We start from the raw sequence: 21,653 nt of genomic DNA on the forward strand, positions 1-21,653 counted from the left end.
ATTGAACCCAGACCTGTCTAACTCCCAAGTTCATGTTTCTCCTACCCCTCCACAGATAGCCCAATTCTCCAGTAGCAGCCCCCATAGCTCTATGGGAGATATGTAGTCGGAATGAATGGGTGCCAACCTTGTAGAGATGTAGGTGAGGATAGTCACTGGGGTTCTTAGGTACCTAAGAACCCAAGAGGCAGGTGTCCCAAGAGTTACCCTGGCCAACAGTCAGCACTCTGTAACAGCAATGACCTACCTGGGGCTGGGAGGGGGATACTGTGGAGGCCAAGGGTAGAAGAAACATCAGTGTTTTTATCCTTGTCTCTTAGGCAGAGTGAACCCTATCACCACCATCATGGGGACTAATGGACTGTGGCACAGGAAGTTCAAATCTCTGCTGTGTCATTTACTCACTGAGTGGCTCTTTATCAATACATTGCCCCCTGAGTCTCAGGGCTCTCACATATAAAAACAAGAAAAAAGGAACTGGGTGGTGGCGCACCTGGTTTAATTAACAAGGACCATGGTTCAAGCCCCGGGTTCCCACCAGCGAGTGGTGAAGCAGTGCTACAGATGTCTCTCTGTCTCTCTATCACCCCCTTTGCTCTCGATCTCTGGCTATATCTATCCAAAACAAAAAAATATATAATTAAAATGTTTAAATAAAAACAAGAATATATTGGGGGTGTGACTCAGTGGTAGAGAGCATGTTTTTCATCCATGAGGCCCCTGGTTCAATTCCTGGCATCACATAACACAAAAAGCAACAAGTATCATAAATGATGGAATGGTGCTTCTCTCTTTCTCTCTCTCAAAAGAAAAAAAAAAGGAGGTAGAAAGAAATATGACTGAAGGGGCCCAGCTGGCGATTCCAAGTTTAATGCACATATTACCATGCTCCAGATCCTGAGTTTGACCTCACCCTACCCCCACTCTCCACCTGCAGGGCGGATGATTCATGAGGGGTGAAGCAGGTCTGTATATCTCTCTTTCTCCCTCTCTATTTCCTCCTCTTCTCTCAATTTCATTCTGTCCTATCAAATAAAATAGAAATGTAGAGAGAGGTTTAGGGGTAATTGCCACTGAGAGTGGTGGCACCAAACCCCAGCAATAACTCTGGTGGCAGTAAAATAATAAATAAGTAAACATGAACGAAAAAAGAAAGATAGAGGGGGGCCAAGCGGTGGTGCACCAGGTTGAGCACATAAAGTTGAAGTGTAAGGTCCTGCACAAGGATCCTGGTTCAAGCCTCTGGCTCCCCACGTGCGGGGGTGGGGGGGTGGGGGGATGCTTCACAAGTGGTGAAGCAGTTCAAGTGTCTATCTTTCCTCCTCTCTATCTTCTCCCTCCTCTCTCAATTTCTCTCTGTTCTATCCAATAGAAATGGGAAAAAAAAAAAAAAAAAAAGGCCACCAGGAGCAGTGGATTCGCAGTGCTGGCACAGAGCCCCAGCAATAAGCCTGGAGACAAAAAAAAAAAAAAAAATAGACAGACAGACAGTTATGACTAGGACATTATTAGACACAGAGAAATAACTTTGAGGTTTGTGTGCTGGTTTGCTGAGCTTCCTGTCCTTCTCCTGCATGTGGAGAAAAACTATCTTGCTCATTGCCTTCACCAAGCACCACAGCACTAAGGAAAGCTCTTTGGCTGGTGAAGCAGGGTTGTCACATATCTCCCTCTTTCTGGGTATGTTTTTCTGTCTCTCACCCTCTCTCTCTCTGAAATGAAAAGGAACAAACAGTTGTACGTGGGAGTGGTGGCACTGTGCATGCAGGAGGTCCTGGCACAAAACAAACCAAAACATTGCTTTCTCTTAATACCCAGCATCTAGTAGGTTTCTAATAACTATGTGTCAAATGAATAAACAAAACATTTAGCCCAGAGTCTTAGCACAGTGCCTGGTATGGGGGCAAGCATTCTTTTTTTTTTTTTTATAAAAAGGAAATATTGAAAAACCGTAAGATGAGAGGGGTACAATTCCCACCACCAGAACTCTGTATCCCATCCCCTCCCCTGATAGCTTTCCTATTCTTTAACTTTCTGGGAGTATGGACCCAGGGTCATTATGGGGTGCAGAGGGTGGAAGGTCTGGCTTCTGTATGGGGCAAGCATTCTTAATGTTGGTTTGCTTCTCTAATAGTCCAGGAAATCCTCTGCTATCCAACACAGTTTAGAATTGACTGTTCTTTAAAGACATTCTGACAAAAAAAAAAAAAAATGGCACTGCCATCCAGCTTTAAACTATTCTGTAGCAAAGTGGCACCCTTCTGGCTAGGGACAAGAAGCACATTAGATCAGGTGTCAGGAGACCTTGGTGTCAGTCCAGGACTTCAACTAATGATAGCAGCGGTGTTAACAGACTACCTACTTTGCACCTGCATTTAATTCTTAGAGAAGACAGTAGCATACTCATAATACAGATATGAAAACTGAGGGCCAACAACAAGGGCTGACATGGCAAAATCAGGCCCTTGAAGCTTATAAATAAGCAAATGGGGGCCAGGTGGTGGTGCGCTTGATTGAGTGAATGCATATGTTACCATGCACAAGGGCCCAAGTTCAAGCCCCGGGTCTCCACCTGCAGAGAAGAATCTTCACAAAGTGGTGAAGCAGTGTTGCAAGTGTCTCTTTTTCTCCCTCTCTATCTCTCTCTTACCTTCAGTTTCTCTTTCTCTATACAAAATAAGTAAAATATTTTAAATAAATAAGCAAGTGATGGAGGTAGGATTTGGACTCTGGGCCTCTATGACACAACTAATAGGTTAGTGTCTCTGTTCGAAATTATTCCTCTGGGCCTCAATTTCCTCCCCTGGGGAATCAGAGCCCACAGCGCACCACCTCCACCCAGCTCTGCTTTTTGAAGGCTCTGCACGCCCAGGACTACCTCCACAAGATTGTCGTCCCAAAAGTCAAGTCGCACGGATTTCACTTTGCTGATGTCTGGGAAGTTGCGGTGGACCCCGGAGCAGTTCAAACAGATGAAGATGCCCAGTTTGTAAGAGGCCCAGTCGGGATCTGCAGGGCAGAAGGGCAGGAGGAAGGCTTGGCAGAGAACTGAGCCAGGAACCCTGGACGGGGCTGGGGACGCTCCGTGAGGCAGGACTGGTCAGTTAGGGCGGTGCCCAGCTCAGCCTGGATGCAGATCTGGGTAAGGAGCCCAGGGGTGGGGGGCGGAGAGAAAGGCTGAAGTGCGCGGGGAAGTGACAGCAGCGCAGGGAACCTGGCACTTGCGGGGAGCTGCGGGAGAGGAAGTCTGTCTGGCCTTCCCCTGAAATGGAGAGGGAGGCGCGGGCTTGGGGTGTGCGACCTCTTGGGGTGTGGGGTGTCTGGATAGGAGGAATGGGAAGTGGCTGCGTCCAGAGTGAAGAGATCTGGGACCCGTGTCCTGGTAGTTAGCGTGCCTGGGGGGGGGGGGGGAAGCAAAGTGCTCCCGGATTCAAAGATATGGGGTTGGGATCCAGTGACAAGGAAAGATTCAGGTCCCGGTCCAAAGCGGCCAGGGCCAGGGGTCTGGCTCGGGTGGGCGCGGTGTAGGAAAAAAGAGAGAATCGTCCCGGCTCCGAGCAGCAGCTTCAGGTATGTGTGTAGGAGGGACGGGGTCCTAAGGTGTCCTCGGGGTCACGCCTGGGACCATGGGGGTCTGAGCCAGTACCCGGTCGGGTGGGAGGACAGGAGTTGCGTGGGACGGGGTCCGGGTCCAGGTCAGGGTCCGCCCGCACTCGCCCGGCCCAGCCTGCTCCCGCCAGCCCTTACCCGCCGCTCCGCAGTCCGCGCACTGCGCGTTGCCGGTCCCCGCCGCCTGCAGCAGCTCCAGCAGCCGCTTCTTGTTGCGCTCGCGGTCGCCCATGGCGCACCCCGCGGGATCAGCGCTCAGCGGGGCTCGGAGCCGCCCCGCCGCCCCCCGGCCCGCGGCTGCCCATAGCCGGTGAGCTCGCCGCTGGCCCGGGCAGGTGGAGAGGAACCGGAGCCCGACCTCGCACGGCCGCTCGCCCCGCCCTGCCAGACTTGCCTCTCCTCCCTGCCTCCCTCCCTGGGCCTGTCCGCAACTCCGCAGGGGACGCCGCTCCTGAGGCCGCCCGTGGCGCTGAGGGTCTGCAGCGCGGGGCTTGGGGGCAGTCGCACCAACAACAGATCCTAACCCGCCACTAGGACTAGGACTAACCAACAACCTCTCTGGGCCTCAGGTTCCAACACAGAGAAATAGGCCTGCATCTCAGGGTTCTTTGAAAAACTAAACTAACTTCCGCGAAAGCATTCTACAGCTCTTACTAGCTGTGTGGTATTGAGCTAGTTTCTTCATTTCTGTGAGTTTTGAATCCTCATTTGAAAAATGAGCATTGCAAGGTCCACCTAGTAGGGTCATTCATGGAGATGTTCTAGTACATGGCATACAAACACCTCAAAGCACTGTGCCTCTGCTACTGCCTTTGCCTCTCTCATCAACCGTAGAGCTTTTCATTATTTTGTTGAATGCTATGTCATTTCCCAACTTCTGAGGAAAGGTCAAGTCTGGGGGAGGGGAACAGACATTACTAAGAATAATCAAGGAAGGGGGAGACCCACCCCAGGAACAGCTTCAGAGGAGCCAGTAAGAGATACCAGGGGCCAGAGGGCATGGGGCTGTTTAACAAATAAAGCCAAAGATGATTCATTTCCGTTGGCCTTGCTGAAAAGAGGGACAGAAATAAATATCCCAGGAGAAAGATGGGAAAGACAACCTAAAATTTGAAGGCAAAAGTAAGGGAAGGTAGGGGGACAAGGTAGGGACAGGTCAAAGGCATTTTTTCTACTGCCCAATCACCTACTTCTGCCTGGAGGTCACACAACAGCCAACGCGCGAGGAAAATTTATCAATAGCATCTCCTTCTGCACCCCATAATGACCCTGGGTCCATGCTCCCAGAGAGATAAAGAACAGGAAAGCTTCCAGTGGAGGGGATGGGATATGGAAGTCTGGTGGTTGGAAATGTGTGGAATTTCACCGCTCTTATTCTATGGTTCTGTCGATGTTTTCTATTTTTTATTTTACAAATAAATTAAATTTAAAAAAAAGAAAAGAAAGGAATAGAGGCAGGACGGTAGAAAAAAATTGCCAAATATATATAACAAGAGATAGATAGCTACAGAAATAATAGTCAAAAGGGGGCCGGGCGGTGGTGCATCAGGTTAAGCGCACACAGGGCTAAGTGCAAGGACCGGCTTAAGGATCACAGTTCAAGCACCCGGCTCCCCACCTGCAGTGGGGGGTCGCTTCACAAGTGGTGAAGCAGATCTGCAGGTGTCTATCTTTCTCTCTGTCTTCCTCTCCTCTCTCCATTTCTTTCTGTCTTATTCAACAACGACAGCAATAACAATAATAATAACAACAACGATAAACAAAGGCAACAAAAGGGGGAAAAATAGCCTCCAGGAGCAGTGGATTCATAGTGCAGACACCGAGCCCCAGCAATAACCCTGGAGGGAAAAAAAAGAGAGAGAGAGGGGAGTCGGGTGGTAGCGAAGCGGCTTAAGCACACGTGGCCCAAAGCACAAGGACCCACATAAGGATACCAGATAGAGCCCGCGGCTCCCCACCTGCAGGAGCGTTCCTTCACAGGCGGTGAAACAGGTCTGCAGGTGTCTGTCTTTCTCTCTCCCTCTCTGTCTACCCCTCCTCTCTCCATTTCTCTCTGTCCTAGCTAACAACGACGACATCAATAACAACAACAATAGTAACTACAACAAAAATAAAAAAAGACAACAAGGGCAACAAAAAGGAAGATAAATAATTTTTTTTAATTTAAAAAAGAGAAATAATAGCCAACTTATATCTGTAACCTTGGGAGAACTGCTGTAGTTTCCAATGGAGGGAATGGTGACACAAAATTTTGGTGGTGGAAATGATGCGGAATTATATCTGTGTTATCTCATAATTTTGTAAATCAATAATCAATCTCTAATAGAAAAATAAAGAAAATGAGAGACACAAGATCTCAGGTTCAGTCCCCAGCACTACCATAAGCTAGAGCTGAGCAGTGCTCTGGTCTCTCTCTCTAATTAAAGTAAAATAAATTTTATATATATATATATATGTATATATATATATATAGAGAGAGAGAGAGAGAGATGCAAAGAGAGACAGAAAGATAAATACCACAGCACTGTCCCACTGCTCATGAAACTTCCTCTGTGCAGGTATTCCCATGTGGCAATCACTAACGGATTATCTTTCATTGTTTCTAGGCATTTTACTCCTGTGGTTACTTCATAAATAACCAAACATCATCTTAATTTATGACATCAATTGTCCAATATCATAATTCATAGCTAACACTTATTATTTATTTTTTAGATTTATTATTATTCTTTTATTATTGCTAATATTTATTATTTTTTTTTCTTTTTTTTTATTATTTATTTTTTATCTCTGGGCTTGGTGCCAGCACTATGAATCCACTGCTACTAGAGGCCATTTTTTTTATTTTCTTTTTTATTCTTTCTTTCTAATTTTATTAGGTAGAACACAGATAAATTGAAAGAGGAAGGGAAGGTAGGAAAAGGGGGAGAAAGACACCTGTAGATCTGCCTCACTACTCATGTAGCATCCCTCCTGCAGGTGGGAGCAGGGGCTCAGACCTGCGTCCTTGCTTGGTAATATGTGCACTTCACCAGCAGTGTTATAGCCTAACCAACACATTTACTGTTTTCTCAATGATTTATATACACTCAGTTTCACAACAAAGAAAAAGTCGTATTTTGCAAAAAACATTGTTCTTCTATAGAAGTAAACTGAGATACATATACAATAAATATCAGTGTTGGGGCATGAACCCAATTATTCTGATCCTGAGTATCAAATTATGAATATAACTTGTTTGATTATTTACTTATTTATTTTTGTTACCAGGGTTATCAATGGAGGCTCAGTGCCAGCACTACGTACCCACTGCTCTCATTGGCCATTTTTCCCTTTTCTTTTTTTCCTTTTCTATTTTATTTGATACGACAGAGAGAAATGAGATAAAGGGGAAAGAGTTAAAGAGAGAGAGAAAGGGGGGCCAGACAGTAGCGCAGCAGGTTAAGCGCATGTGGTGCAAAGCGCAAGGACCAGCATAAGGATTCCCGTTCGAGCCCCCGGCTCCCCACCTGCAGGGGAGTCGATTCACAGGCGGTGAAGCAGGTCTGCAGGTGTCTATCTTTCTCTCCTCCTCCTCTCTCCATTTCCTCTATATCTCCCCCTACCCTCTCGATTTCTAACTGCCTCTATCCAATAAATAAAAATAAAGATTTTTAAAAGAGAGAGAGAGAGAAAGAAAGACACCTGCAGTCCTGCTTCACTGTCCATGACGCATCCCTCTCTGTAGCTGAGAACAGGGGCTCGAACCTGGGTCCTTGCACATGATAATGTGTGCACTAAACTAGGTGAGCTACCATCCAGCCCCCATGAATTTTATTTTTATTGCCACCAGAGTTATTGCTGGAGCTCAATGCCAGCACAAGGAATCCACCAGTCCCAGTGGACTTCCCCCTGCCCCCTTTTTTCCCCCTTTCTTTTTATTTGATAGGATAAAGAGAAATAGAGAGCAGAGGGTAAATGGGGTGGGAGGGAGAGATCTTCAGCACTGCTTCACTGCTTGTGATGTTACGTCCCTGAATGTGGGGACTCAGGACTTGAGCCGGGGTCCTTGCGCATGGTAATGCTTACACTCAACTGGATGCTCCACCACCCTATACCTCTACTTAATTATTTAATTTATCCACTGTGCCACCTTCAGGGCCACTACTTAATTACTATAATTGTATGCAATACTGAAAAAAAAATTAGATGACTGGGTGTGGGTGCAGTGTGGGACTAGACTATACTTTTTTTTTCTTTTATTCACCTCCAGGGTTATCACTGTGGCTTGGCAGGCACCACTGCTCCTGGTGGTGCTTTTTTTTTCTTCCATTTTTTTCGATACGACAGAAAAATTTAGAGGGAAGGGGAGATACACAGGGAGAAAGAAAGACACATGCAGACCTACTTCACCACCTGAGAAGTGTCCCTCTGCAGTTGGGAAGCAGGTGCTCGAACCTGGGTCCTTGCACGAGTTCTTGCACATACTACTATGTGTGTTTAACCGGGTGCACCACCTCCCACCCCCACCCCTGTAATCCTGTAAAATACTAGTAAAAATTAAATTAAAATGGAGGTGCTAAGTGAAATAAGTCAGAAACAGAAGGATGAATATGGGATGATCTCACTCTCAGGCAGAAGTTGAAGAAACAAGATCAGAAGAAAAAAAACACACAAGTCGAACCTGAAATGGAATTGGCGTATTGCACCAAAGTAAAAGACTCTGGGGTGGGTGGGTGGGTGGGGAGAATACAGGTCCATGAAGGATGATAAATGACATAGTGGGGGTTGTATTGTTAAATGGGAAACTGGGGAATGTTATGCATGTACAAACTATTGTATTTACTGTTGAATGTAAAACATTCATTCCCCAATAAAGAAATTTTTTAAAAAATGGAGGGGCCAGGTGCTGGCACACCCAGTACAGTGCACATGTCAACATCTACAAGGACCCAAGTTCAAAGGCATGAGCCCAGTGGAGCAGTGCTGCAGGTGTCTCTCTCTCCCGGTCTCCCTCTCTCTGTCATCCTCTATCAGTAATGGTGGTCGTGGTGGTGGTGGTGGTAGTAGTAGTAGTAATAAGTGGTCCTGAAGTTCTAAGGTCCAAGGTGCAATCCCCTGTACCACCAAAAGCCAGAGATCTGGTAAAATAAATAAAATAAAAATAGTGAATGGCTACCAGCAGCAGTGAAATCATCAAGGCACTGAATTGTGGAGATACTGAGCTCCAGTAATAACCCTGGAGACAAAGAAAATGAAAATTATTATATAAATTGGTAGCTAGAAGATTACACAACTGGCAGAGTGCAGGACTTACAAGCCTAAGGCTCCAAATGAAATCATCAGGTTTTTGTGGTTGTTATTTTGTTTTGTTTTTGGAAAGAAGGATGAAGAGAGAAAGACAGAGAGACCAAAGCACTGCTCACCTCTGGCTTATAGTGACGCTAGGGTTTGAACCTGGGACCTCAGAGCCTCAGGCATGAGAGTTATTTGCAAACCATTATGCTGTGTCCTCAGGCCACCACGTGTCTTTCTTACATGAAACTTTTCCCTTTATGGTCTGGGAGGTGGCATTGGACTCTCAAGCATGAGGTCCCCAGTTCAATCCCCATCAGTACATGTACCAGAGTGATGTTGAATTCTCTCTCTGCCGATTTTCTTCTTTTTAAAAAATATTTTATTTATTTAAATGAGAGATACAGAGAGAGGGGAGAGAGACCAGATCACTGCTCAGCTCTGGTTTATGGTAGTGCTGGGGATTAAACCTGGGACCATGGAGCCTCAGACATGAAAGTCTCTCTGTATAACCATTATGTTGTCTCCTCAGCCCTCTGCCTATCTTCTTCATGAATAAATAAAATCTTTTTTAAAAAGTTCCCTTTCTATGTGTCTTATATGGAACAAATATGAAATCTTAAAAATTAATTTTCATGAGGGGAGACAGTGAGAGAAGTGGTGATAGCGCTGCTTAGTTCTGACGTAGAGTGGTGCAGGGGATTGAACCTGGGATTTCTGAGGGCCCAGGGATCTCTGTGCTCAAACACACTGAGTTATCTTCCTGGCCCTGCATGTTTTCTTTTTCCGGTTTGTTTGTTTGTTTTAGATTTTGTTAAGATTTTACTTTAAATACAGACTGAAAACAAAAGAGACCACAGTGTCAAAGCTTCCTTAAATGCAGTGGGGTACAGTCTAGAACCTGAGTTGCGGATAAGGTAGGACAGCATACTGTCCAAACCAACTAATTCCTCTGCCCATGTTTACATTCTTTTTTCTTTTCCTTTGTTTCCCTTGTTTTTTTATTGTTGTAGTTATTGTTGTTGTTATTGATGTCATCATTGTTGGATAGGACAAAAAGAAATGAAGAGAGGAGGGGAAGGAGAGGGGGAGAGAAAAATAGACCCCTGCAGAACTGCTTCACCGCCTGTGAAGCAATTCCCCTGCAGGTGGGGGGGGGGGGGCTCGAACAGGAATTGTTAAGCCAGTCCTTGCGCTTTGCGCCACATGCACTTAAGCCATTGTGCTACCGCCCGACTCCCCCATGTTTACATTCTATTGAATATATCCACCGGTCGGAATATAGGGTATGTTATATTCAATTTTAGCTAATATTGTCCAACAATTTTCCCAAGCAATTCTACCAATCTACACTTGCATCAGCATGTATGAGAGTTCCAGATGTTAGACATCTGCCAACATTCAGATCTACTGACATATTATCTTTTTTTGTTTTTTGCCTCCAGGATTATTGCTGGGATTCAGTGCCTGCACTACGAATCCACTGCTCCTGGAAGCTATTTTTTTTCCCCTTTTTGTTGCCCTTGTTGTTTATCGTTGTTGTTGTTGTTGCTATTGTTGTTGTTACTGATGTTGCTGTTGAACAGAACAAAGAGAAATGGAGAGAGGAGAGAAGATAGCAAGGGGGAGAGAAAGATAGATACCTGCAGACCTGCTTCACCACTTGTGAAGCGACCCCCCTTCAGGTGGGTATCTTTTTCACTTTAACTATGTAAATGGTGTATAGTAGTATCACAATGTGATTTTAATGTGCATTTCCTTGATGACTGTTAAAAAGGAACAGTCATTTTTTAAATTTATTTGTTATTGGATAGAGACAGAGAGAAACTGAGAGAGAAGGGGGAGGTAGAGAAGAAGAGAGACAGATAGACACCTGCAGACCTGCTTCACCACTTGTGAAGCGACTCCCCTGCAGGTGGGGAGCCGGGGCTGGAACCGGATTCCTAACCTGGTCCTTGCGCTTTGCGCCACGTGCACGTAACCCACTGAACTACTGCCTAACTCTCGGAACAGTCATTTTTATCAGCTAATATATATATTATATTATAATAAATATATTACATTATAATATATATATATATTCCTCCAGGGTTATTGCTGGGGCTTGGTGCCTGCTGGAGGCTAATTTTTCCCATTTTATTGCCAGGTTTATTGCTGGGGCTTGGTGCCTGCTGGAGGCTATTTTTTCCCATTTTATTGCCAGGGTTATTGCTGGGGCTTGGTGCCTGCTGGAGGCTATTTTTCCCCATTTTATTGCCCTTGTTGTCATTACTGTTATTGTTGCCACTGATGTTGTTGTTGTTGGATAGAACAGAGAGAAATCAAGAGGAGGGGAGACAGAGAGAGGGAGAGAAAGATAGACACTTGCAGACCTGCTTCACTGTGAAGCGACCCCCCGGCAGGTGGGGAGCTGGGGCTGGAACCCCACATCCGTCCTTGTGCTTTGCGCCGTGTGCACTTAACTCGCTGTGCTACCTACTGCCCAACCCCCATCTGCTAATATTTTAAAATATTTTTTTGTTTATTCATTATATAGGCAGAAATTGAGAAGGGAGCAGTGATAGGGGAAGAAACAGAGACACCTGCAGCCTTACTTCACCACTTTCTTTCTTTTTCAGCTTCAGATAAAGAGACAAAATAGGAGAGAGAGTGAGAGAAAGAAAAAAGGAGAGACACCACAGCACTACTCCACCATTCATGGATCTTCCCCTATGTGGTGCTGGGGGCTTGAATCCAAGTTCTCTGAGAAGGTGAAGTGTGTGATCTACTGGGTGAGGTATCTCTCATTTCTCTAATTGGTTGTTTGAATATCCTCTTTAGGTGAAGAACTTATTCAAGTATCCTGTCCATTTTTTTTTCAGTTGGTTTGCTTGCCTTTTTTTAAAAAAGATTTTATTTATTTACTTAGGAGAAAGATAGGAGGAGAGAGAGAAAGAACCAGAGATCACTCTGGTACATGTGCTGCTAGGGATTGAACTTGGGACCTCATGTTTGAAAATCCAGTGCTTGATCCATTGCGCCACCTCCTGAACCATTCCTTTTTATTTTTTTAATTTGTAGAAAATTTGTATATATTCTAGATAGGAGTTCTTTGTTAGTTAGATATGGAAAATGCCTTTTACTATGCAGCCTGACTTTATATGTTTTACCTAAACAATTATTATGCAAAAATGTTAGCAAGCAGCATAATAACAGTTCATACAATGTTTGGCAGATTCAGTGAAACAGAAGTTCTATCTTTCTCTAGATGTTCCCATTTGTGCATAAAAGCTGTCTTCAGGTAGATGGCTGCAACAATACCTTGAGGACATAATCATTAACCTTAAAGTTAGCAGTAGCCAATCAAAAGCCTCTAAAATTGGGGGCCAGGAGGTATTGCAGCAACTTAAGTGCATATGGCACTAAGCACACAGACCAGCATAAGGATGTGCAATTAGCGAAGTCCCCCATCATCTGGCCCCACCCTCTTTCTCTCTCTCTCTTTTTTAAATAGATCTCTTGAAGATGAGGAGGACTCCTCTCCCCTCCTCCTCCTCCTAAACTCTGGCTTTTTTAGAATGGTGCTGTAGATTGAATTTGGAAATTTTGGTGCCTCAGGCATGGAAGTCTTTTTGTATAAACATTATGCTATCTCCACAGACTATGACTTCTTTTTTTTTTAAAAAAAAAGTATTTATTTATTTGTTTAGTATTAGAGAGATAGAATGAAAATCAGAGTGCGGCAGCAGGACACAGAAAAAGGAGGTTTGGAGCAGAAAGGGAACACAATCCTTTATTGTTGGGTCAGACGGGTGGTTCAGGCCACGTGGAGCCAGCCAAAATGGCCGTCCCCAGCTACCGCACCACGTAAAAGAGAGAGGGAGAGGGAGAGAGAGGAAGGGAGAGGGAGGGAGAGGGAGGGAGGGAGGGAGAGGGAGAGGGAGGGAGGGGGGAGGGAGGGAGAGGGAGAGGGAGGGAGGAAGAGGGAGAGGGAGGGAGGAAGAGGGAGAGGGAGGGAGAGAGAGGGAGGGAGGGAGAGAGAGAGGGAGGGAGGGAAAGAGAGGGAGAGAGGGAGGGAGGGAGGGAAAGAGAGGGAGGGAGGGAGAGGGAGAGAGAGAGAAGGAGCGGAAGTGGGAGGGCTTTATAGGGCAACAACCAGGAGTGCTGTGTCTGGACAGGATTGGTTGGAGAAAGCACCTGAGGATACTGCATACTGCGGGAAGTGGCAAAACCTGAGGGCAAAGACTGCATCTGCATAATTCCCCAACATCTCCTCCTCTTCCTTTATATCTAATGGACACAGTATAGGAAATATAGAGTGGAGAAGGCTTAAATGTTTTTAAGGAATGCTGTGCTCAGGTGGGAAGATGTAGGACATTTTTGTGGGGGAGGGAAGGCTTACATGGCCGCCAACCTTGTGAGATTCATGTGTCCCCCTGTGCTCAACCCCTCTTTAGAGAGAGAGACTTACCTGGAGGGACTCATCTCATAGGTTAAGTGTTGTTGTGGTGGTCTGGTGTCGGGCTGCACCGTGGAGAAGAGAGCGGACATCCAGAGCAAAGGGGTACACAAATCTTTATTATAGGATGGGGGGGGGTTTTGGTTCAGACCACGTGGAGCCAGCCGGCAATGGCCGACCACGGGGGGGGGGGGGGGGGAGCAGGGAGCGAGACCTCAGAGAGGGAGAGCTGAGAGCCCAGAGAGGGGGGGGGGTGAGGGGGCTTTTTATTGGGCGACAACCAGAGGTGACGTGTAGGGCCAGGATTGGTTGAAGGGGGCAATGCTAGGGTTTCGCGAGGTGTAGTAAAACCTGGGGGCGGAGACTGCATCAGAATAACTCCTCAGCAACAGTTAAGCTCTGCCAGGATCAACCATCTCCTCACAATATTTCTACATCTTTATCTTTCTATCTAGTCATCGCATTAAGATGGGTCAATGTCTGTAAAAGACTCCATCTGTGACAGAGGAATAGTAGCGTAGGGGTGAGCAGAAACCTTTTGGGCATAAACCTGAATGATATAACAAAACAAGAAGGGACAAGCAGGGGAGCAGTAAGAGCCAGTGTGATGTCAAGGGAAGGCTTGGTGCTCAAAGGAATGTTCCCTGTCTGGGGGGGGGCAAGGGTTCGTAATGAGGGGTCATTTCCTGCCTCAAAGGGCAGGACCTGTAGGCAGGAGGACATGGCCCACCGGGTGCCAGTTGTCACTTGCTGTGGTGGCAGCGCAGTCACCCAAAGACATGCTGGCCCCAGCTCCGCCAGCGGGGTGGCTACAGGTATGTCCCAGCGGCCCTGGCAGCTTCTCTGGATCTCAGGCCAGCCGGCAGGAGAGCAGGACTATCGGCTCCACACTGGGCGGGTCAGTCCCTGTTCAGGCGCCAGTTGTTGCTTTCTGCACAGAAAAAGGAGGTTTGGAGCAGAAAGGGAACACAATCCTTTATTGTTGGGTCAGACGGTGGTTCAGGCCACGTGGAGCCAGCCAAAATGGCCGTCCCCCACTACCACACCACCGGGCAAGAGAGAGAGAGAGAGAGAGAAAGAGAGAGAGGGAGAGAGGGAAGGAGAGAGGGAGGGAGGGAGAGAGGGAGAGGGAAAGAGAGAGGGAGAGGGGGAGGAGGAGGGGGAGTGGGAAGGGGAGGGGGAGAGGAGAGAGGGAGAGGGAGAGAGGGAGAGAGGGAGAGGGAGAGAGAGAGAGTAGGAACGGAAGTGGGAGGACTTTATAGGGCAACAACCAGGAGTGATGTGTCGGGACAGGATTGTTTGGGGAAAGCACCTGAGAATATGGTGGGAAGTGGCAAAACATGAGGGCAAAGGCTGCATTTGCATAATTCCCCAACACAGAGAGTGACAGGAGGGGTGGAGCATAGCACTGCTCAGCTGTAGCTTAAGATGATGCTGGGGACTGGACTTCTGAGACCTCAGGCATGTAAACTGGTACTCTATAACAGGTTGAGCTATTTCCTCTGCCCTTATTTTATTTTATTATTATTATAATTATTATTATTTTTTTGCCTCCAGGGTTATCACTGGGGTTTGGTGTCTGCACTACAAATCTACTGCTTCTGAAGACCATTTTTCCCATTTTGTTGCCCTTGTTGTAGTTGTTATTGTTATAGCTGTTGTTGTTGCTGTTGGATAGAACTGAGAGAAATCAGGAGTCCGGTGGTAGTGCAGTGGGTTAAGCCACGTGGCAGGAAATGCAAGGACCCGCTTAAGGATCCTGGTTCGAGCCCCCAGCTCCCTACCTGTAGGGGAGTCAATTCACAGGCAGTGAAGCAGGTCTGTAGGTGTCTTTCTCTCCCCGTCTTTCTCTTCCCCTCCTTTCTCCATTTCTCTCTGTCCTATCTAACAACAACATCAATAACAACAATAAAAAAGACAAGGGCAACAAAAGGGAAAATAAATAAATAAAAATTGTAAAAATAAAAAAAAAAAAAGAAATCGAGAGAGAAGGGGACACCAGAGAGGAGGAGAGAAAGACACCTGCAGACCTGCTTCACCACTTGTGAAATGAGCCCCCCCCACAGGTGAGGAGATTCCAGCTGATACCCTTATACTGGCCCTTGCTCTGTGCACCATGTGCACCCCCCCTTTTTTTTTTTTACCAGAGCACTGATTAGCTCTGTCTGGCTTGTGGGGGGGGGGATTGAACCTGGGACGTTATAGCCTCAGGCATGAGAGTCTCTTTGCATAACCATTATGCTTTCTACTCCCGCCCTTAACTTTTCATTAGAATAATTTAATGAGCAGATGTTCTTAATTTCAATGTTTTAATTTATGGCTTGTTTTTCCTTGTAGATTAATATTTTAATGTCCGGTTTTAGAAATATTTGTCAATATTTGCTCATGTCAAGGTTATTAAGTTGTGGGGCACTTGTTTTTAATGTTTCCCAAACAAAATTAACCTTTCAGATGTTGCATATATGATTATTCAGATAGTTTTCAATAATTAATCCCCATTTGTGCTGAGAGGGTATTATAAGAAATAAAACTGGGGTTGGGGGCGGATGGTATTGAAGCAGGGTAAGCGCCGCACATGACTACAGCAATGACTATAGTAACAAGGGCAACAAAAATGGGGGGTGGCCTCCAGAAGCAGTGGTGCATGCACCTGAGCACCTGCGATAACACTGGAGGCAAAAAAAAAAAAAAGAAAGAAAGGAAGAAAGAAAAAGAAAGGGGGGTCGGGCAGTAGCACAGCAGGTTAAGGGCACGTGGCGCTTTGCAAGGGGCCGGCATAAGGATCCCGGTTCCAGCCCCAGCACCCCACCTGCAGGGGAGTTGATTCACAGACGATGAAGCAGGTCTGCAGGTGTCTGTCTTTCTCTACCACTCTCTGTCTTCCCCTCCTCTCTCCATTTCTCTCTGTCCTATCCAATAAGGAGTGACATCAACAACAACGATAACCACACAAGGCTACAACAAGGGCAACAAAAGGGGAGGAAAAAATGGCTTCCAGGAGCAGTGGATTCATGGTGCAGGCACTGAGCCCCAGCAATAACCCTGGAGGCAAAAAAAAAAAAAATGAATCAATGAAAAGGGAAAAGAAATAAAACCATGGGGCCAGGTGGTGGTGCACCTGGTTGAGAGCACATGTTGCAATGTGCAAGGTTCAAGTGTCTCTATCTCTCTCCTTTCTCTATCCCCCCTTCCCTCTTGATTTCTGGCTGTCCAATAAATAAATAAATATAATAAAAAATAAATAAAACCATGACCTTAATCTCTCCTCTAGAGGCATCAGAAAAGACTCAAAGAGGTGACATCACTTGCCCCAGTTCACAGTTAGTATGCCAATGTCAGGATGCAGGGAAAAACCCATTACTGAGTGATTCCAGAGTGAAATATGTTCAATGACCTTCAAGTTGCCCAATTTGTCTCTTGAGTAGATGTATTAACGAGTAAGTTATCAGTTCCAAGTAAATACTGAGCTACTTATCAGGATATAAATTCCTTTCTTGATAGCCTCAACCAGTCATACCCACTCTTGTTAGCAAAAAGAAAGGTGACTACTATAACTGGATCACCATCCCTGAAAATTTCTAACTGTCCACAACTAGGGACCCAGCCTGAAAGAAAGGCAGCAATGTGGGTGTTGGATGCCACCGTGGATGCCTGGTGGTGAGCAGAGAGAGTAAACTGGGCAACTATGGTGAGGTCCTAACATGCAAAAGAGTTGGAGAGTTAGACGGTACTGGAGCTATATGGCCTTCACACATAACATATTACTGTTATGTGTGAAGGACAAGCAGGGGGTTAGACTGACTAAAGCTGGAGTAAGGGGTGCCAGGCAGTGGCATATCAAGTAGTGTGCAAGGACACATTACAGTGCACAAGAACACAGGTTCAAGTCCCCACTACCCACCTATAAGGGGGAATCTTCAGGAGAAATGAAAGTGTTGGAGGTTATCTCTCTCTCTCTCTCTTTGCCTCAAGGGCTATTGCTGGGGCTCAGTATTGGCACTATGAATCCACTGTTCCTGAAGGCCTTCTTCTTCTTTTTTTTTTCATAATTTATTGGATAGGACAGAGAAATTGAGAGAGGGAGAGACAGATAAACACCTGCAGACCTGCTTCACCACTTGTGAAGCGATCCCCCTGCAGGTGGGGAGCCAGAGGCTTGAAACCAGGATCCTTATGCTTTGTACTAAGTGTGTGCTACTGCCTGCCCCAAAGGTTTTTGTTTGTTTGTTTGTTTTTGTTTTTGTTTTTTTTGCATCCAGGGTTATCGCTGGGGCTAGATGCCTGTCCCTGGAGGTCATCTTTCTCCATTTTGTTGCCTTTATTGTTATTGTTATTATTGGACAGGAAAGAGAGAAATCGAGAGAGGAGGGGAAGACAGAGGGGAGAGAAATATAGGCACCTGCAGACCTGCTTCACTGCTTGTGAAGCAACTCCCCTGCAGGGGTATCCGGTGTCTCCAACAAGGATCCTTGTGCTGATCCTTGCACTTTGCAGCAATGTGCGCTTAACCCACTGCACTACCGCCCACTCCCACCCCCAACCCCCCCCTTTTTTTTGCCTCCAGGGTTATCACTGAGGCTAGGTGCCTGCACTACGAATCCACTGCTCCTGGCAGCCATCATCTTTCCATTGTTGCTGCTGCTGTTAGGTAGAACAGAGAGAAACTGAGAGAGGAGAGGAAGACAGAGAGGGAGAGAGAAAAACACCTGTAGATCTGTTCCACTGCTTGTGAAGCAACACCCCCTGCAGGTGGGGAGCCAGGGGCTAGAACTGGGATCCTGTGTGGGTCCTTGCACTTCATACTATGTGCGCTTAATTCAGTGCGCTTCCACCAGGCCCCTCCCTCCCTCTCAATTTCTAACTCTATACAAAATAAATATTTATTTTAATTGAAAGTGCTAGGGAGATAGCATAATGGTTCTATGAAATTCTTTCATACCTGAGCTCTTCTGTGAAATTCTTTTTTTTTTTTCACACATTCAGTTCTTTTTAAAAAAATCTTTTTAATTGCCAAAAGAGATCACCTGGGACTGCAACAAGGCAGGACTAGAACAACTTCAGGAACCCACCAAATCTAGTAGATTTATTCATTTGTATTTTTATTATTTATTTATTATTGGATAGGACAGAAAAAAAATGAGAGGGGAGGGGAAGAAGAGGAGATGGAGAAACACTTATAGACCTGCTTTACCACTCATGAAGCTTTCCCCCTGCAGGTGAGGAACAGGGACTTGAACCTGGATCACTGAACACTGTAATGTGAGTACTTAACCAGGTAGACCATCTCCTGGCCCTCTGTGAAAATTCTTTCATACCTGAGGTCCCAGGTTCAATTCCCAGCACAATCATAGGCCAAAGCTGAGCAGTGTTCTAGGTTCTCAATCCCTTTCTCTCTCTCTCCCTCTCTGTATCTCCCACTAAAAATAAATAAAATAGAAAAGAAAGCTGGGGTAGATATGTTTGTGTGAGGGCAGTATTGTTTGCAAGAGCCAAGAGAGTGAATGAGGCTCCAATTAAGGAAGCCACAGTGAAGTAGAGAAAAACTAAATCACACACATTTTGCAAGTAAGGCTGACAGGCATGCAAGTTGCCATGCACTAGTGACCATAGAGTATCAAGGGCCCATAGGATAGCTTATCTGTAGGGTGCATGCCTCACCACGCATGCAGTCTGGTTTAAACCGTGGCACCTGAAAGGAAAGGAGTATACCATTAAGCCTGGGGGATGTTCTAGAACTGTGCTCTCTCTCTCTCTCTCTCTCTTTTTTTTTTTTTTTTTTGCCTCCAGGGTTATTGCTGGGGCTCAGTGCCTGCACTACAAATCCACTGCACCTGGAGGCTAATTTTTCCATTTTGTTGCCCTTGTTGTTTATCATTGTTGTTGTTGTTAATTGCTGTTGTTGGATAGGACAGAAAGAAATCGAGAGAGGAGGGAAAGACAGAGATGGGGAGAGAAAGATAGACACTTGCATACCGGCTTCACTGCAGGGGCAGGGAGGATAGGATGGGACACAGTCTTTTGGTGATGGGAATGGCATTTATGTACACTCCTATTAATTTGTAGTCATATAAATCACTATTTAATTAATATGAGAAGGGAAAAATTGATTGAATGTCTCAAACTTTTTAATGCACAGACCAAAGGCTGAGTCTTTGATATGTTGACTCTCTTAAAAGCTTAGACTAGGGAAAACAGAAGCAACCGGTGGCACAAGTATACACAAATAATGTCAAAGGACATGAATTATGGTGATGTTGTATATGATACAGCAAATCCTAACAAAGGGATATTTCATAGTTAACCCAATTGCCAAATAATGTTATTATAGCAATAACTATCTCTTGCCTTCTTAAACCCTAAGACAGCAGGAACCTCCCACTTCCTCTCTAGAGCCTTGATTTCACCAGTCCTGGAACCTCTAGGGTTGGGCACACTTTCCTGCATGCTTCTCTCAATTCATACCAAATGATATTGTATCCACTGATCACAACCTAATCAACGCAACGAGTACCACCTCAGCATGCTTCACTTCAGACTGTGTCCAGAGACGTCAGGAGTGGAATGTCAACCCTTCAGCCTCATTACTCAGGCGAGACACCTTTCCTTTCATAGTATTCTCTAATTCCATTCCAGGTGGTTCACTTCCTAACAAAGTCCCAAATCCTAGATATAGACCAGGTCCCGTGAGTAGATCATATGTTCACATGTATCCATAAATTAGAGCAACATATATACCTGAAAGCAAAAGTGCACAATAGTCTGCAGTGAGTAAGAATAAAGTTCATGACTGGCGTAAGGATCCCGGTTCAAGCCCCTATCTCCCCACCTGCAGGGGAGTCGCTTCACAGGTGGTGAAGCAGGCCTGCAGGTGTCTATCTTTCTTTCCCCCTCTGTCTTCCCCTCCTCTCTCCATTTCTCTCTGTCCTATCCAACAACAATAATAGCTACAACAATAAAACAACAAGAGCAACAAAAGGGAATAAATAAATAAATAAATAAATAAATAAATGTTTAAAAAAAAGAATAAAGTTCATAATGAAATAGTGTCTACTTAGAGTTAGATACCCTCCTCACCTACTTCCTATTACACTTCCCTCACTCACTCCAAAGCTAACCTTAACAAAGCAAGGACTGCAAAAGCTGAATAAGGGCAAGAGACTGGCATACTTTAACGATGACTCTTTAGTCACTATCAGGCCACCCCATCAGCTGGGGCCCTATTCGGGGAGTCCTGAGATTCCCAAACAAACATGATGGGCCTAGACCTCGAATAGATCCCTCTCTCCATTGTTATCAGTCATCTCTATCAGGAACAACACAATTGACCCCTTTGGGGGTCCCCACAGGATCTTGCCCTCAACTTGGATCAACAATGGTAGAGAATGTTCCATCCTCCGAAGGGAGGCTGGACAACATACTCTATGCTACACCTGAGGAAGATGAGTCCTGATTGGGGCAGCTTGGAATGTTCCTACTCATGACCACAGAATGTGAGCTCATATCTACAAGGATGCAGAGGTCACATAGGCTCCTAAGCTGAATATGGGCCCCAGATCACATCAATTCAATATTTATACACCTTTCCCATATTAGGGAGCTACTCTCTTCCCTGATCCAGCTTTCTGGTCATTTTCCCAGCCATAACATAATCTCCCCAGACAATAACTAGGATCCGCCTGCATATCAGATTCCAGGCTCAGAGGGAAAAAAAAAACTAATATAGCCACAGGTCCTTTGGAATATAACTAAAACAGGCCTACTAGCTATCTATAAAACAGAGACATCCCCCCCAACTCTTCATCTGCACTATTCCAGCCTTTAGGTTCATGATAGTCAACAATTTGTTTGGCTTTATATGTTAACTCTCTTTTCAGCCACCAGGTTCCAGATGCTAGCATGATGCCAACCAGACTTCCCTGGACAGACAACTCCACCAATGTGTCCTGGAGCTTCAATTCCCCAGAACCCTGCCCCACTAGGGAAAGAGAGACAGGCTGGGAGTATGGATCAACCTGTCAACGTCCATGTTCAGCAATTATAGAAGCCAGACCTTCCACCTTCTGCACCCCATAATGACCTTGGGTCCATACTCCCAGAGGGTTAAAGAATAGGAAAGCTATCAAGGGAGGGGATGGGATATGGACGTGGGAATTGTGTGGAGTTGTACCCCTCTTATCCTATGGTTCTGTCAGTGTTTGCTTTTTATAAATAAAATAATAAAGAAAAAGAAATAACTTCATTTTAAAAAATTTTTTTAAGATAGAGGCAGAGGCAAAGAGAGTGAAAGAGACCACAACACCTAATGTGGTGCTTCAGTGTCATGACAGATGAG

General features: G+C 45.6%; 1 protein-coding gene and 1 long non-coding RNA gene across 4 annotated transcripts in view; one reads left to right on the forward strand and one right to left on the reverse strand.

The window, feature by feature from the left end:
• Positions 1 to 4,057, reverse strand: part of ADAP2 (ArfGAP with dual PH domains 2) — a 42,993-nt gene extending 38,936 nt beyond the window's left edge. The window contains exons 1-2 of one of the 3 annotated variants that reach the window (XM_016191576.2): positions 3,748 to 4,057; positions 2,879 to 3,009 (exon numbers count right to left, since the gene is read on the reverse strand). In XM_016191576.2, the coding sequence (XP_016047062.1) occupies positions 2,879 to 3,009; positions 3,748 to 3,841 (225 nt within the window). In that variant the 5' untranslated portion in view covers positions 3,842 to 4,057. The remainder of the gene's footprint in view (positions 1 to 2,878; positions 3,010 to 3,747) is intronic. The other 2 variants (XM_007530817.3, XM_016191575.2) reach the window with 2 other exon arrangements.
• Positions 3,415 to 19,904, forward strand: LOC132542003 (uncharacterized). The gene is made up of 3 exons (XR_009553130.1): positions 3,415 to 3,570; positions 11,502 to 11,659; positions 19,712 to 19,904. It is a non-coding gene; the product is annotated as an uncharacterized LOC132542003 (long non-coding RNA).
• Positions 19,905 to 21,653: the final 1,749 nt, after the last annotated feature.

The sequence above is a fragment of the Erinaceus europaeus genome, chromosome 12 (assembly GCF_950295315.1).
Source record: "Erinaceus europaeus chromosome 12, mEriEur2.1, whole genome shotgun sequence".
Taxonomy (NCBI): Eukaryota; Metazoa; Chordata; class Mammalia; order Eulipotyphla; family Erinaceidae; genus Erinaceus; species Erinaceus europaeus.